Source organism: Orcinus orca, chromosome 4 (assembly GCF_937001465.1).
Source record: "Orcinus orca chromosome 4, mOrcOrc1.1, whole genome shotgun sequence".
Lineage (NCBI taxonomy): Eukaryota > Metazoa > Chordata > Mammalia > Artiodactyla > Delphinidae > Orcinus > Orcinus orca.
The window spans coordinates 5,076,007-5,093,326 of record NC_064562.1 but is presented as its reverse complement, the minus strand read 5'-3'; the positions used below and the strand labels follow the sequence as shown (position 1 = coordinate 5,093,326).

Genomic DNA, 17,320 nt, shown 5'->3' with positions numbered 1-17,320 from the left:
CATTTGCTTAGTGCACTGCACCGCCCAGGATGCTTTGGAAGCTTGAAGCAAATAGAAGACAGTTTGAGTCTCTAAGGGACCTAACCCGGGGCTGCTTGACAAGCAGAGAGACAAGACACGCTCCTAAAATAGCTGGGGACCCTGACCTCACACATGAAACACGGACCAAGCTGTACTTTACCGCTTCAGGGAATAATAATGTCTGTCCCGAGAGCAGACAATGCTGCTGGAGGAGGAGAAGGAGGTCTCTTTAGACTGTATGGTGCACCTGTCTATTTGGGATTATCCTCTCATCTAGGGGTCACCCACCTGGGGATGCTGTGTCTCCTTCCTTTCTATCCGTCTGATTGAGATTCCTTCTTTACATCTTTAGTCGTAGACGATCTTTCCTGCTAGCCTTCTGGTCTTTTGCCTCCATAGTTGCTCTGTAAATAGTGGTGATTTTGGCGTGCTGGTGGTGGGGGGAGGGTAATGAGATCAGGGCCTCCCTACTCCGCCATCTTCCAAACGCATATCGACAAACTAAGTCTTCCAGGTCATCCTATGGTTAGACCTATTGAATAATTGCACGAATTGCATTGAAATACGGAGTTTAGAACTGTTCCTGTCCATGAGTCCACTGTGTGCCAGTTCTTAGAAATGGAGAGTCCCGTGCACATTAGCAGTTACAACAATTATCATCTCCTCTACTTTCCCCACATGCATATGTCAGATGTGTCCCTTAGAGTTTGTTTCGTATTTCACATCCCTCCCTCTGACCTTTGCCTTGGCTCTTCCCCCGACTAACCCTGTTGTTCTGCACGGCACACCTGTAATGGCCAATTTATACCCGTATTGTCAACATGTTTTCAAATATACGTGTTAAAACACTCACTGCCGTGTTCCACTCGAGGCCTGTCGATTTATTTCCTTGGTGTGTTTCATTTGGGTCACTGAAGTGGAGAATTGGCTCATGAGGCCATATTATGGGACGATCGCCGTGAGCACTCATCCTCCTCTGTGCCGCCAACTATGCAGAATAAATGTTGTGAAAAGCAGCCCTTTCTCTGACCTTACCCTGAACTGTCGAATCATGAAGTCCAGACTAGGAGGGTCTAAGGCAGCTCTGGAAATGAGGTTGCTTATAGATATTTAAAGAACTGCTCGTTTCTCCCTCAGCATGGCTTTATGTACTTCCCATCTTATGATGGAATTCTTTAATTCACGTATTCAACAGACAGTTCTCTTCAGCATTCAACACATGCTTCTTGAGGACCTACTATGTTCCAAGCACTGTGCTGACAAGACTTTACAGAGATTATATGTGTGTATATCTCGTATCTATATATACAATTCAGCCATGAGAAAGAGGACAGCTGCCGTTTGTGACCACACGGGTGGACCTCGAGGACATTAGGCTTAGTGAAATAAGTCGGACAGAGAAAGACAGACACTGTAGGATCTCAGTTATACGTAGAATCTAAAAAAGCCACACACTTAAAGTGTAGAATGGTGGTCACCAGGGGCTGGGAATTGGTGGCATAGGACAAACGTTGTCTAAAGGTACAGACGTGCAAAGCGCAGCAAATAAGCCTAGAGCTCTAATGCACCACATAGTGAGTGTGGACAACAATATGGTATTACTATCATCAGACTTGCTAAGAGACTAGTTTAATTAGTCCAACCACTAAAAAGAAAGGATAGAGTGCTAATTATCACTACAATGGCGATCATACTAGAATATATAAATGTATCAAATCAACATGCTGTATACCTTAAATGTACACAATGTTATATGTCAAATCTATTTCAATTAAAAAAATTTTTTTAGGTGTTCACAGAGATAAATAAAATATACCCTTTACCCTCTAGGAGGTTACAAATGGAATAGATCCAATAAGTATGATATTTTTAAAGATGAAATAGACTCCTGTGAACGCAGCATGCTGAGTGTCTAATTTTTTTTTAAATGTTTTTTTTTTTGTTTTTTGGGGTTTTTTTTTGAGGTACGCGGGCCTCTCACTGTTGCGGCCTCTCCCGTCACGGAGCACAGGCTCCGGACGCGCAGGCTCAGCGGCCACGGCTCACAGGCCCAGCCACTCTGCGGCACGTGGGATCCCCCCAGACCGGGGCACAAACCCACGTCCCCCGCATCGGCAGGCGGACTCCCAACCACAGCGCCACCAGGGAAGCCCGAGTGTCTAATTTTGATTTGGGATTAGGGATGTTTTCCAGAAGAGGCGGCACTCACAATAAGCCTTGAAAGATGAGTTCTGATCGTAAGGAAAGGTGAAGGAAGGTAAGACTCCATCAGTAGGCTTGGCTCAGTTTATGAAGACACTAGTCAGAAATCCTAGGAGATCTGGATGAAAACAATTACAGGCACCATTATAGAAAACCATTTCATGATTTTTAGGAGAAGAGATATGTTCTTTTACCTCCGTTTTAGATTCCTCCCGGCAGCTGCGTGGAGGATGGATTGGATAGGAGAGAAGCTAGAGCTAAGAGTAGTTAGGAGGTTACTGTGAGAAGCCAGATGAAAGATGCTGAGGGACCGTTTACAAGTATCACCGGCCTCTCTAACACAAGAGAAGCTCCTTGAAGGCAGGGTCTCGGCTTTGTCCGCTGCTCTACGCCCAGCACTTGGAACGGTGCCTGGCGTACAGCTCAATAACTATTTGTTGAAGGAATGAATCAATCAGTGAGAGAATAAAGGAATGAGTTCGTTAATTAATTGAAACACTGCAAATGCAGAGGAGAGAAGTCAGAAAGAGACATCTGCCTCAGGATGGAACTTTGTTTCTCTATTGACACATGCCGTGGCCCGGCCTTTCCGAGTGTTGGCAACAGGTGACGCTTGTTGGGAAGCCGCCAGGATTCGCCGGTCTGGCCTCTTCCCACCCTCCGTGGCATCTGCTGCCTTTCTGTCCACCATCATCAGAGGTTGGCAAACTATGGCTCCTGGATCAAATTTGTCCTGCCCCCTGTGAGCAAAGAATGGTTTTTACTTTTTCAAATGGTTGGGGGGAAAAGCAAAAGAAGGATAATAGTTTGTAACATGTGAAAATTACGTGAAATTAAAATTTCAGTGTCTATAAATAAACTTTTATTGGAACCCAGCCACGCCCATTTGTTTACATAGGGTCCATGACTGCTCTTGCCCTAAAGGGCAGAGCTGAGTAGTTGAGACAGAGGCTGTATGCCCTGCATGCAAAGCCACAAATATTTCCTCTCTGGTCTTTTACAGGAAAAGTTTGCCAACCCCTGATCTAGGAGAGCTCTCAGGAAAGGCTTGGAAGTTTATTCACAATAAGAAATAAATCATTTATCAGTGAAAGCTCCTAAAATATATTTTAAAAAATGTAACCGGTAAGACAAAGTATCAGATTAAAACAAGAAGCGAACAGACAAGAAAGAGGAAGAGACACGAATAATAATATTGCTGTATCTTATGTGCCAGATGCTCAGATAAGCACTTCTTTCAATAAAATTATTTCCTCTCCTTCCAGCAAGGCTACCAGACAGGCATCACTATTCTTTTTTGTTTTTTAACCATTAAAAAAAATTGAAGTATAGGTAATTTACAGTGTTGTGTTACTTTCAGGTGTACAGCAAAGTGATTCAGTTATACATACACACACATACGTATATATTCTTTTTCAGATTATTTTTCGTTATAGGTTATTGCAAAATATTGACTGTAGTTCCCTGTGCTCTACAGTAGGTCATTTTTGGTTATCTATTTTATGTATACTGGTGTGTATCTGTTAATCCTATACTCTTAATTTATCCCCCCCCTTTCCCATTTGGTAACCATAAGTTTGTTTTCTATGTCTGTGAGTCTATTTCTGTTTTGTAAATAAGTTCATATGTATCATATTTTAGATTCCACATATAAGTGATATCATATGATATTTGTCTTTCTCTGTCTGACTTACTTCACTTAGTACGATAATCTCTAGGTCCATCCATGTTGCAGCAAATGTCATTATTTTGTTTTTCTTATGGCTAACATTCCATTGTATGTATATAATACATCTTCTTTATCCACTCCTCTGTCGATGGGCATTTAGGTGGCTTCCATGTCCTGGCAGTTGTGAACAGTGCTGCTATGAACACTGGGGTGCATGTGTCTTTTTTCATTTTAGAGATGAGAAGCTTAAACTCAGAGGCCGAATGATGTTCCCTGGGTCACAAAGCACAAGACAAAGCCAGGATTTGACCCTACGGTAGTTTAGCTTCAAAACCACATCTTCGACCGTAACTTGAGAATTTCAGACACTGATGAACAAGCCACGCTGGGCACGTACAGGGGAGACAGGATCTACCCGCTGGCCATGAGATCACAGTTTCTCCAGGGCAGGAAGATGCAGAAATGAGGACCCATGAAGCCTGGCACAGATGTAAATGGAAGTACCTCTCCTTCCCCCATCATGACGTGGCTCCCGTGGCAGTAGACCAGTGCTGGGCAGCTCTGTTTCAGGGTTACAGCTGCGGGTTGTCCCCTTGGAGCTGGTCTTCAGGTGTTGACAAGAACTCCAGAGCAGATGGGCACAAGAGGGTTTTATTAACCCAGGAGCTGTCAACTTCATGGCTGGCAAATGGGGGCCGGGGTTTTGGGGAAAACAATGAACGATCCAAGAAAACGTGCCATAAGATGAAAAACAGCTAGGAACACCCTAAGGGACGTAGCAACAGTCATCGAACAGAGATGATAGCCGTTAAAGGAAAACCAAAGCGACCGTGGGTTGGACAGGAGTTGGAAGTTTGACCTTGAAGCAGGGAATCGGATCCAGCAGAGAGTCTCTGGAGGATGAGGGTTAGGGGAGGGAAACATGGGTCATTTAAAGCCAGACACCCGTGGAACTGCCCATCAGGGAAACCCCACGTCTGCATTGCTGCCTGCGTGGTGAGAGTGGATTTTTTGGTTAGGTGAGCATCAGGCCAGCTCCAGGGGACGGCTGTGAACCTGGCCCACTGCAGACAGTGACTCTCAGCTGCCTCTGCTGTATAGGCGGGTGCCTGCGTCAGCTATGCAGCCAGGGAGGGATGTCCCAGAACTTCCTGTGCCATTCACGCTGCATCACGCTATTTCTAAAGCACACAGGAGGACATGGGGTTTCAGGAAAGTCCAGTGACTCAACTGAAATGCCACAGAGAAGCTAGATTCTCTGGGGAGCTCCTCTCCCCACCCTCGGCTTGTAAAGCACGTTCACTTTCTACGATTCTGTCTAAAACGAAGTGTTTAGACTCAGCTGTCAAGTAATTGGTCTTTTAAAAAATGTGGTCTGCAGAGTGACAAGGAATAACTACAGATATACGTCTGCTCTCACTTTTGCAATAGTGTGAGCTGACGACAAAATTTTAGCAACAACCGAAAATTGCATGGAGGATCAATATTTTCCCAAATCTGCTGGTGTCTGCAGGATGCATACCGGTGACCCAACGAGGAAAAGGATCCATGTTTAGATAAGTTTGGGAAACGCTGGATTACATAATTGCCAACAGGTTAATTTACCGCAGGATTTCTCAGAACTTTTTTTTTTTTTTTAATAAATTTATTATTTATTTTTGGCTGTGTTAGGTCTTTACTGCCGCGCGTGGGCTTTCTCTAGTTGTGGCTGAGCGGAGGCTACTCTTCGTTGCGGTGCGTGGGCTTCTCATTGTGGTGGCTTCTCTTTGTTTTGGAGCACGGGCTCGAGGCGCGTGGGCTTCAGTAGTTGTGACACATGGGCTCAGTAGTTGTGGCTCACGGGCTCAGTAGTTGTGGCACGTGGACTCAGTAGTTGTGGCACGCGGACTCAGTAGTTGTGCACGGGCTCTAGAGCACAGGCTCAGTAGTTGTGGCTCATGGGCTCTAGAGCACAGGCTCAGTAGCTATGGTGCATGGGCTTAGTTGCTCCGCAGCATGTGGGATCTTCCTGGACCAGGGCTCGAACCCGTGTCCCCTGCATTGGCAGGCGGATTCTTAACCACTGAGCCACCAGGGAAGCCCGGATTTCTCAGAACTTTTAACACACTTTCATGTGCTGGGACTCTCTCAACGGCAAACGGATAGTGTTCTCAAGTGTATTTGACAATAGAGAACCCCGAGTTCATGCCTAGGCTTTGTCATGGTCACTCATGGGAGCAATATTAGGGGAACATTTGGGAAAACACCAGCCTCAAAATACCCTGAACTTCCAGCAAGACTAATACAGTTGTAATTTCATGCTGTTTGGAGGCGATTGCAAAATTTTCCTTATGGCAGGAGTTTTGTAGGTGAGCCCTCAACACCCGTCACATTGGGAGAGAAAACAGTTTTTCATGCTTGGGCCATCCTATACTTTACCTGAGTGAGAACCTGGGGCCACGACGGGTCCGTCACGGGAAATGAGGCACAGTGAACATGCAGGCGTCATGGGAGCCGCGGTGACTGGGAAGCTGGGGCAACATCTGCCCCAAGCCTGTGTCTGGGGAGCGATTTCTCACATTTTCAGCTCCCTTGGAAAGCTTGGATGATGTTTCCAGGCACAGACTTGTAACCACACCGACCACTGCATCGGAGCATGTGGTCAACCCCCCGCCCACCTGTGCTCCCTGCAAACCCTGAGCTCCACGACCCAAGACAAAATGAGAGGGGCCACGGGGTCAGGAAGGGCCAGGTGACACCGTGACCACAGCACAGCCTCTGCCTCCAAGGTCTGGGGTTCACCTTGGGTAAGAGGAGTGACGTTTCTTCTTTGTGTTCCCCAACCTGCCCAGACAATCCTGCAGCCACTTTGGTTCCGGGACTTCCGAAACTCTTCCTGGGCCAGCAGATCACTGTCTGTTCTAATCAGGACCATTCTGGCTCCTCTTCACATGTTCGCGTCATCAGCTCTCAACACCAAGTGTATGGAAGCCATCTTTTCCCACACCTCCTGTTATTTTTGCTTCACCCACTTCCACAATTCATTGATTCCTTTGTTCATTGTCTTACATTTAAAATACCGATGTTTATTAAATGCCCCTGCCTTTGGGCATCATCCGTTATGAGCTGTCCTCATCTGACAATTCTCTCCATCTTCCCATGGCTTCTAATACATTTGGGGAATTTTCTAATCCTCATTTCAGGATTTTATCTCTCTAGATAAAACATCTCGATGTCTAAAGACCAACCATCCTGCAAATGTGGTATTAGTGAGGAGTTTTACTGTGTCTCCTATTCAACAGCCAAGACATGGAAACAACCTAAATGTCCATTGACAGATGAATGCATAAAGAAGATGTGGTACATATATACAGTGGAATAGTACTCAGCCATAAAAAAGAACAAAATAATGCCATTTGCAGCAACATGGATGAACTTAGAGATTATCATACGAAGTGAAGTAAGTCAGACAGAGGAAGACAAATACCATATGATCTCACTTATATATGGAATCTAAAATATGATACAAATGATAAACTTATTTACAAAACAGAAACAAGACTCACAGACATAGAGAACAGACTTGTGGTTGCCAAGGGCGAGGAGGTTGGGGGGGATGGATTGGGAGTTTGGGGTTAGCAGATGCAAACTATTATATAGAGAATGGATAAACAACCAAGTCCTACTGTAGCAGACTTATAGCTATAGTAGAGCACGGGGAACTATAGTCAATATCCTGTGATAAGCCATCATGGAAAAGAATCGGAAAAAGAATGTATATATATATTTATATATATATATATATATATATATGTGTATGTATAAGTGAATCATTTTGCTGTACAGCAGAAATCAACACAACATTGTAAATCAACTCTACTTCAATAAAATAAATTTTAAAAAAGAACGTGTCTGTATTAAGTTGGTTATAAAGAAAACCATGAGAGAGCCTATCGGCTCATTAGCTGTGACTCTGGACAAGTAACCAATCCTTCTGGGCCTTGTTTTCCCCACCTATAAACTGGGGGAAATAATACTCCCAACTTCACTTGGTTAATACAAGGAGTAATTGAATTAACATATCTAAAAGGCTTATGAGAGCACCTAGAATATAGTCAATGACATACAAGCATTAGTTGTTATTATTTCCACCATTTAGAATAAAGCATCTTAGAATAAAGTGTGGAGATTTTTTCAAAGTGTTTTTTTCTTTCTGTTTTAAGGCCCAGATTATGTAAAGGACCATCTCCCTAAAGTTGCTCAGCATACTTCCTATATAGGAGAAAAGCGTCCTGCATTAGAAAAAACGGGAGATCTCAGATATTTACAGAGGCCTGCCTCAAAGAGAAGCTTGCCGGCCAAATATAAACCTGAGTATGTTGGTGAAATTGGTTGGGGAATACCAGTGTATGATTTTATCAACAAAACCAGGCTTCAGACTGGCTTTCACATTAAGGTATTTTTCTTAAATCTATGCTCCTCCTTGCACATTGTTTTCTGGTTTGAAAGCTTTCTGAGTTTGCTTCCGTAGGAAACGTCATGTTCTCGACCTGTCCTTGAGAAGCAATGGCATTGGAGTTTTTGCAGAAAAATGAGTGTGTGAATAAATGTACTTGCTGCTATCATTCCCTTCGTCCCTTAGTACCGGCAAGGAGAGGTGTGAAGGGAATGAAGCGGAGGGCACTGCAAGAGCATTTGCACTTGGCTTTGGAATGCATCCAGATTCCCATCTACGCTGTGACATTCACACACGCTCCCCCATCCTTGCAAGGAGTGGTGAGTGGGTGGTGGTAAAGCAGCAGCCTGTGCTGCACTTCATCCACCAACCTAGAAACCAGCCCCAGGGCTTTAAAACCCGCTGTGTGGATCATGCCTTTAAATCAGACCATCCAGGGCACGTAGTCAGAGGGCTCTTAGAAAACCTATCTATCTCCGTGTGGTGATGTGGATGTGGGCGTGACCCCACACGTTCTCCTCTGAAACAGGAGAGAGCACGGATGATTTTAGAAGCAAAATCTGAGAATTCAGACTTTATTCCCAGGTGAGACTTGGCCTGAAAATATGTATCAACGATGCAGTAACTGGATTTCTTAAGGCAATATAGTACAGCCTCATATAGTAAAGGTTAACAAAGGAAAAAGCCTTTTTCTGGCCAACCCTCGGCAAGTACAGGAGAGCAGCTGAGAGCTCAGTCTTTGAGGTCAAGAAGGGTTCCACTCCTGCCTCTGAGTCAGGTCCAACTCTGCGACCCTGGGCTTGAGTTCATCTGCCTGGGTCTCCATGCCTCCTCTGCCCTGTGGCAGTGTTAGAGTGCCCACTTCCTAAGACCACCTGAATTCCTATCCCACTCCTGCCACCTGCTAGCTGTGAGTGGCCTTGGCCAGTTGCTTGACCTCTGTGCCTCTTCATCATGAATCTGAGCATTTGCTTTATCAGGCTGTCGTAAAGAAACATTTGTAAAGTGCTGGGCACCGTGCCTGGAACACATCAAGGCTCTATGTCTTTTATGTTTCTTAACTTCCCAGCATAAGGTTTTCCTAGTTACGTACAAAACCCAGAAAGTGAAAACCCTTTTAGGTTAAGTTAGGAATGAAAGAGAACTTCCCTCATCTGACAACCTACAAAAAAACAAAAAACAAAAAAAGCCTATAACAATAGCAATACTGAATGATAAAACATTGAAAGCATTTCTCTTTAAGATCAGGAACAAGACACAGATTCCCCAAATCATGATTTTTTCCATTCAGCTTTGTACTGGTGGTCTTAACCATGGCAGTAAGGGGGAAAAAAAGTATAAAATGTGTAAGGATTGAAATGGAAGAAGCAAAGCTATCATTATTTGCTAATAATATGCTTGTCCATGTAGAACACCTCAAAGTATAAGAGAATTTGGTAGTCAGCAGGATACAAAATCCAGGTATGAAAATCAATTTTATTTTTATATATGAGAAACAGACAGAAAATGCAATAAAACAGGATACTACTTACAGTGTCATCAACAGATACAAAGTATGTAGGAATAGATCTTAAAAAAGGATATACTGACACAACATTGTAAATCAACTATACTTCAATAAAAAAAAAGATGTTCAGCACATGGAGAAAAATGATAAAACTATTGAAACAAGATCTAAATAAATGGAAAGATATATCATGTTTATGAATTGGAAGATTCAATATCATAAAGATGTCAAATCTATCAGATTGATAAAAGTAATTCCCATGCAATTACAATAAAAATCCCAATTTTTTTTTTCTGAAAAAGAAGACTCTGTCTTAGCATGATTCTTGTTATGTCGTGACTTCTACATACGAGGGCATGAGGAACACGCTCTACATGGTGCCCGGCACGCAGTTGACGCCCCGATTTCAATGACTGGGACTGTGGTTTTGTACTTAATGCCACTCAGGGCCAGTGACACAGAATGAGGGCTCAGGTTCCCAAACTGGGTCTTACTCCACTCAGGCGATAAAGATGAAGATCAGAAACTTGATTCGATATCAAAAGTGGCCACCAGTGAGAAGAGGACAAACGCAAAGCAAGGCAGCCAGTTTGAACAGAGTCCAGAACATCTGTTGCCTTGTTGCTTCTCTCCAGTGACGCCGGGCTTTTGTGCACAGCCCTTGATCTGTTGCCCATCTTGAGTGTGTGCAGCTGTGAATGCAAGATTCCCATCAGCCTCGACTTAGCCTTCCAGGAAGGGATTTATTCGGTTTCTTTTGATGGAATTTCACAGACGGCTCTAAATCCCCGCTCTGCGTGATAGCACGGTCCTCTTAACCCTGGTGGGACTGAGTGTGAGGCATACAGAGACCTCCACCCCGCCACCCAACCCCGTGGCTCACACAGAAGCTGGTCTTGTTTGGCATAGGCTGTGAGGACTGTCATCTGTGCATTTGCTTGGCCCCAGCATTTTGACAGTAATTGTTTTCAAAGATGTACTTATCTCAGGTAACGATCTTAAACAAGTCTTAAAGGATTCCTTGGACTTAGAACTTTATCAGGAGAGCAAAAAGATGCACTGAGAATGACTGTACATACAGGTCAGGAACCACATATGATTTACCCACCAGCTAAGGCCTAGGATTTGTCGCCAAGACTGCTAACCTCCCCCAACCCTGCACCCAGGGCCCGCTTCCATCCCCTGCCCGTCAAGGTCAGCTTCTGAGTCAAGCCCCAGACTTGGATACCTTATCAACGCAGAGCTCCAGGCAGCCCCTTCCAATCAATGAGACTTGGCTGGAAGTGACGTTTGAGCTGATAGAGACACAGACACTCCATGCCTAGAAACAAGCCCCTAATCACAAATAACACGTGAGCACCTGTGCCATGAATTCGCACCTCCTCGATAGGGAGCTGGTCCATTCCTCAGTGCGATGTAACCCAGGGCGACGTCTGCATCCGCGTCCTTTTCTGTCTCTGGCTTCTTGTCCTTGGTAGCCCTCGATCCCATCCCCGTGACATCTGTGCCTGTAAGAGTCCCACCAACGTGGCACTTTGTTTCTGTCTAACCTCAGAGGTTCCCCGGTGGCTCCCACCGCGATAACTCAGAACTTTGATTTTAAGCACAAACCTTCACCTAGTGGATTATTATAGCCAGAACAGCTGCTCTTCCTAATTTCCTGCTCTAGGTTCCAGTAAGACCGGCAGCTAAGGAAGCTCGGGCACCTGCAGTAGACTCTCGGTAACATGCCTGGGGCAGCTGCTTCCTGCCCGGGAATGGTCTCTCCTCTCTGGGGCACTGGGAAGGGGTCTATAGATCATCTGGATTTGGGTAGAAAGATAGTAACTTCCAGGCTGAGTGACACCTGAAAAAGTTCCCACATTGAAGTGGACAGTGAAAATGACAAACATCGGGTCTCTCTTCTGGGTCTTTCTGTGTTTGGCTATTTCCTGCTCGGATGTGGGCTGCAGTGCAATGATGATACACGCGTAATGAACCAGTAAAGATCACTGCTTTTGTTACTGTCTCAGATTTAAGAGCATCACATTCTTCTTCTTCTTCTTTTTTTTTAATGGATTTGGTCTCTGCCAAACTATGTGTGTTGTTTCTGCAGCAGTATATGGAGACCAGTGAAACAATTCCTTTGGTTTCAAACTGAGGAGCGTGTCTAAGTGTTTCGTAGCTGGGTTCGTAGTGGTTTGTAGCTAAGTGGTTCGTGTCTCCCTCCCCTGGCCTTTCTTTAACCCAGGTCTCCCAATGCCTGTTTTCTACTCCTGCATCTGACCTCAGAGCCAGATGATTTGACACTTGGTTTTCCCACAAAAACAATGCGATACTGGACTTGAGGACTGACTCTTCATAGGTGTGGTCCCGAAGACAATATTAAATAAGTGAACCATAACAGCTATTACCACCAATATATCACACGGTATAATACCTTGAGCGATGTGTAGAAGATAATGAAGAGAACCGTGGGGACGTGCCAGTAATATATTTATATGGGATACAGTGTCATATCATAAAAAGGAAAGTTTTTGAGGCTTTGAAACTCCTGCCTCCTGTTTATCTGCCCCAAATTCCCATGTTATGAACACAGAGGGCTTCTCTGAGTTTCATGGACATGGGAACAGACTTCCTGATGGATGTCGAATAAATCAATCCAAGGTCGGTGGCTTTATGAGACATTTTTCTCACTGCGAATTTATTTAGAGAAAGTAAACATAAAAAGAGCTCTTGCTGTGGGAATGTAAATTGGTGCAGCCACTATGGGAAACAGTATGGAGGTTCCTCAAAAACTGAAACTACAGCTACCGTATGATCCTGCAATCCCACTCCTGGGCATATATCCAGACAAAACCATAATTCAAAAAGATACATGCTCTGTATAGCTGATTCACTTTGTTATACAGAAGAAACTAACACACCATTGTAAAGCAATTATACTCCAGTAAAGATGTTTAAAAAAAAAAAGATACATGCAATGTTCATAGCAGCACTATTCACAATAGCCAAGACATGGAAACAACCTAAGTGTCCATCGACAGAGGAATGGATACAGAAGATGCACATATATGCAATGGAATATTACTCAGCCATAAAAAGAATGAAATAATGCCATTTGCAGCAACATGGATGGACCTAGAGATTGTCCTACTGAGTGAAGTATGCCAGACAGAGGAAGACAAATATCATATGATATCACTTATACGTGGAATCCAAAATATGGCAAAGAGACTTCCCTGGCCCAGTGGTTGAGACTTGGTGCTTCCACTGCAGGGGGCACGGGTTCGATCCCTGGTGTGGGAACTAACATCCCGCATGCCGTGCAGTGCGGCCAAAAAAATAAAATAAAATATGACAGAATTGAACTTATTTATGAAGCAGAAATAGACCCACAGACATAGAAAACAAACTTTTGGTTACCAAAGGGGAAAGGGGAAGGGGGAGGGATAAATTAGGAGCTTGGGATTAACATGTACACACTACTATGTATAAAACATAAACAACAGGGTCCTACTGTATAGCACAGGGACCTATAGTCAATATCTTAATAATAAACCGTAATGGAAAAGAATATGAAAAAATATACATAACTAAATCATTTTGCTGTACACCAGAAACCAACACAAGTGTATATCAACTATACTCCAATAAAATAAATTTTTTTAAAAAAGAGCTCCCGTTGACTATTTACTATGTGAGGGAGGCACTGCGATCGGTTTCATCTTACAGAGGAGGGGTCGGAGATATTGACAGCTGAGGCCCCTTGCCTGAGGCCGTACAGCTGGTCAGTGATGGAGCTGGGATCTCAGCCCAGGCCGAGAGCTCAGGGACTTCGTGGGAGCCCAGCGTGTGTGAGAGGAAGTGACAGGAAACGAAGTCGGAACACGGGGCTGGAGCCCCTGGGTGAGGCGCTCATCAGGGCGAGCACTTTTCTCCGAGGCAGTGTCCGCCCGGGTCAGTCCCAGTTGCCTTGTCTTCTAAGGGCCCGTCCTTTCTTCACGGGGCCTCAGGCCTCTCCCGGATCCCCACCACTCTGCGTCGTTTGCACACAGATGCTGCATTCATCATAGTAAAATGAATCATCAGTAGTGGATATACCCACATATTTGACATAATAAGAAAGGGCTTAGTAATAGTTATTTTCTTTTTTGTTTCTTTATTAAATCTTAAACTTTTTTTTTTGGAGTATAGTTGATTTACAATCTTGTGTTAGTTTCAAGTGTACAGCAGAGTGATTCAGTTATACATACATATATATCTGTTTTTTCCAGATCCTTTTCCCTTATAGGTTATTACAAAATATTGAGTGAAGGTCCCTGTGCTATACAGTAGGTCCTTGTTGTTTATCTGTCTTATATTTAGTAGTGTGTATATGTTAATCCCAAACTCCTAATTTATCCCTCCCCTCCCCTTTCTCCTTTGGTAACCATAAGTTTGTTTTCTATGTCTGTGAATCTATTTCTGTTTTGTATATAAGTTCATTTGTAATTTTTTTAAAGATTTCACATATAAGTGATATCATATGATATTTGTATTTCTCTGTCTGATGTACTTCACTTAGTATCATAATCTCTAGGTCCATCCATGTTGCTGCAAATGGCATTATTTCATTCTTTTCATGGCTGAGTAATATTCCATTGTATAAATGTGCCACATCTTCTTTATACATTCGTCAATGGACATTTAGATTGTTTCCATGTCTTGGCTACTGTAAATAGTGCTGCAATGAACAATGGGGTGCATGTGTCTTTTTGAATTATGGTTTTCTCTGGATATATGCCCAGGAGTGGGATTGCAGGGTCATATGGTAGCTCTATTTTTAGTTTTATTATTTTCCAGTTTCTGTGTAATAAGCACTCTAGAGTGCTTCAAAACATATCATTGAATATTATCTTTGGCATTCTGGAAAAAAAAAGAGAAGACAGTGAAGTTCCCCCCCTAAACTGTACCTTCTTTCCAGCCCCACCCTGTGCATTCTCCCAAACCCACTTCCACACGACAGCGTCCCGGAAAATTTTCAAAATCACCTAGAAAAGAGAAGTATTGTTGGTGTGGAGTTGATCAGTATGTAGACCACCAATCACACATTTTAGAATTTCTGGGTGTTTTTCCCCCCAAGCTTCTCATTTACCTTTGGGTTCATTTGGGCGAATCACAAACAGTCTCATTAAAATTCCTAAGATCTCACACTCCTAATCTCCAGATGTTATTATCAATATAGAAGACTTTTGAAAGATAACAAAGCTTCCTTTTCCAACCAACTTATAAGAGCAAAATAGAAAATAGCTTTCCTAACATCAGGAGCACCTTGGGGTGGCTGCTGTTTCTTTCCCAGACGGGTGTGTGTTTATTTCTCACTTTATATTTCTTAGTGTTATTTGCATCCTAACAGTTTGTCGTTTAATATAAAAGTAATTACATTAGCACCTTTCATCCTTAAGTGCTGTGTAAAGTAATGGCGTTCCTGGTACCACGGGAAGCCTCTAGTAGGGGAGGGCCACATGCTGACCGTCTATGAAGGAGAAGAAACCTTGGCTACAGAAGCCAAGTAACCCTCCTTTTTCTTGAAAATAATATATTAACATCATCAACCCCCTTGTATGCAGGTGTTATATCTTCTCCATTTTATAAAACCTGGCTTTATATAGGATTCCTCAGATAAATGGAAGGAACTTACTTGTATCCGAACTCCCGGAAAATAAGCTTTTAAGTTTGATGCTTCCTTTCTGGAACAGACCATGAAAACAACAAGCGAGGCACTTATCACTGAGATGCACTCTCCGTGCTGTGTTCAAAGCCATTCCGCGAAGAATAGCGGGTTTGGAGGGAGAAGCATCTCTGCTGATAGCTGGGGACACTGCTGGGGAGTGTCCTGGGGACACTCCACATGTCACCAGGCATCCCAGCCCCAGCCAGATGTGGGCTTCCTCCTTATGGCTGTGAGTTTATGGACGATTATTGGTGAATTGGAAAAAAAGACATCCTATGTTCACATCTTTTGTTAGGATGTGGAAATGTGAAAAGAAAGAGAGAGAGAGAGAGAGAGAGGGAGAGGGAAGGAGGGAGGGAGGGAGGGAGGGAGGAAGAAAGGAACTCAATGTAATTTAGAGTCTAGTGAGTGATTTTATTCTTAATTAAGGAAGGCTGAAAATACACCATGGTGGTTACTAGCTTTTGTAAGTCTTGACATGCATCTTGAGTTTGCATCTCAATGTAAACATCACCTTTTTAAAAAATTACACTTCTTAAAGTTAGTATTAAGCATATGCCATAGGTTTTCAGCAAATAGTATTTGATGATGATAGGGAGATAGAAAGCTAAGAAAAAGTTGTATAAATTAGAATGGGGTCTAGTAAACCTGACGTTGGCTCCACAGCCAGGGTCCTTTAAATTTACTGTCAACAATTTGGAAACCTGTGCGTGATCTAATATCCCAAGCACAGTTGGCTAAAATACCAGGACGTATGTTTTCTAAATATTGGCTTTTTAAGATCTTTGGAGGAAACTCTAATAGCATTATAAATTTAGGATTATACTTTTCCCTACTATTCATATGTACCACTTCCGGGGTACCTCCGCTGCTTTGACAAAAATGCATAGCAATCTGGAGATATCTATTCTCTTCCCAGGACTGAACCTAGGATCCAAGAAATCCTAATTGAGCAAATTGAAAACAACCCATTCAATAGAGGGGCCCCTGGTATGTGGTCCCCGTCTCTGGGCACAAAGAAAATGGCATTGAAAATAAGTGCTTTGGAAGCCTTGTGGGCTCCTGCAGCTGGGGAGGAATTCGTAGGAAGTTTCTTTGTGCTGTGATCATTGTTGGAGTTTTTGGTGAGACAGTTGGTCTCCACAGTGCCAGCCACATCCCAAACGGCTATAAGCACCTTCAGGTCTGAGGGCTGTGTCTTATTTGGCTTTATACTGACAGCATCCACAGCCCTCCGTGCAGTGCTTAGCACAGGGTACATGATCATCAAGAAATGATGGGAGACGGAGACTGAAATCCCATTCTTTTCTCATTCAGAGTCTTTGTTAAGAGACCAAGTTGCAGAAGGGGGAGGAGATGAGCTTTTAAGCGTGTGTGAGATTGAGAATTCTTTTCCTCCTAGCTTATTCAATAGTCATTTGAGAACTACTTAACCTATATTTTTTTTTTTACTGAAACTTAGTTATACTGTTATGTTCACAATGCCTGAGCTACCACCCCCAGTGTAATTCTGTGTTGTAGAGCTAATTGGACAGTTAACTTGGAACACTCTTCCTAACCTTTGAATTAACAACAGTGCCAACACATTAGGAAACTCCAAGGGTAAGAACGGTCACCAACCAGGCACTTGATTATATTTCAGAAACTGTGTACTGGGCACAAGCAGAGACTCGGGAAGCTCCCATGTCGTTTTTCTGTAGGTTGAATGGTTGAATCCACTCGTATTTCAGACCCTGGTAGAGACCTTCTGCTAACTCTGGATAAAGGGCTGGTAGCAGAATGATTGGTTAC

At 43.4% G+C, this 17,320-nt stretch overlaps 1 protein-coding gene across 1 annotated transcript in view; it reads left to right on the top strand.

The window, feature by feature from the left end:
- Positions 1–17,320, top strand: part of C4H4orf45 (chromosome 4 C4orf45 homolog) — a 94,039-nt gene that overhangs the window by 33,577 nt on the left and 43,142 nt on the right. Inside the window, exon 2 of the mRNA XM_049709041.1 lies at positions 8,095–8,327. Within this exon, the coding sequence (XP_049564998.1) occupies positions 8,095–8,327 (233 nt within the window). The remainder of the gene's footprint in view (positions 1–8,094; positions 8,328–17,320) is intronic.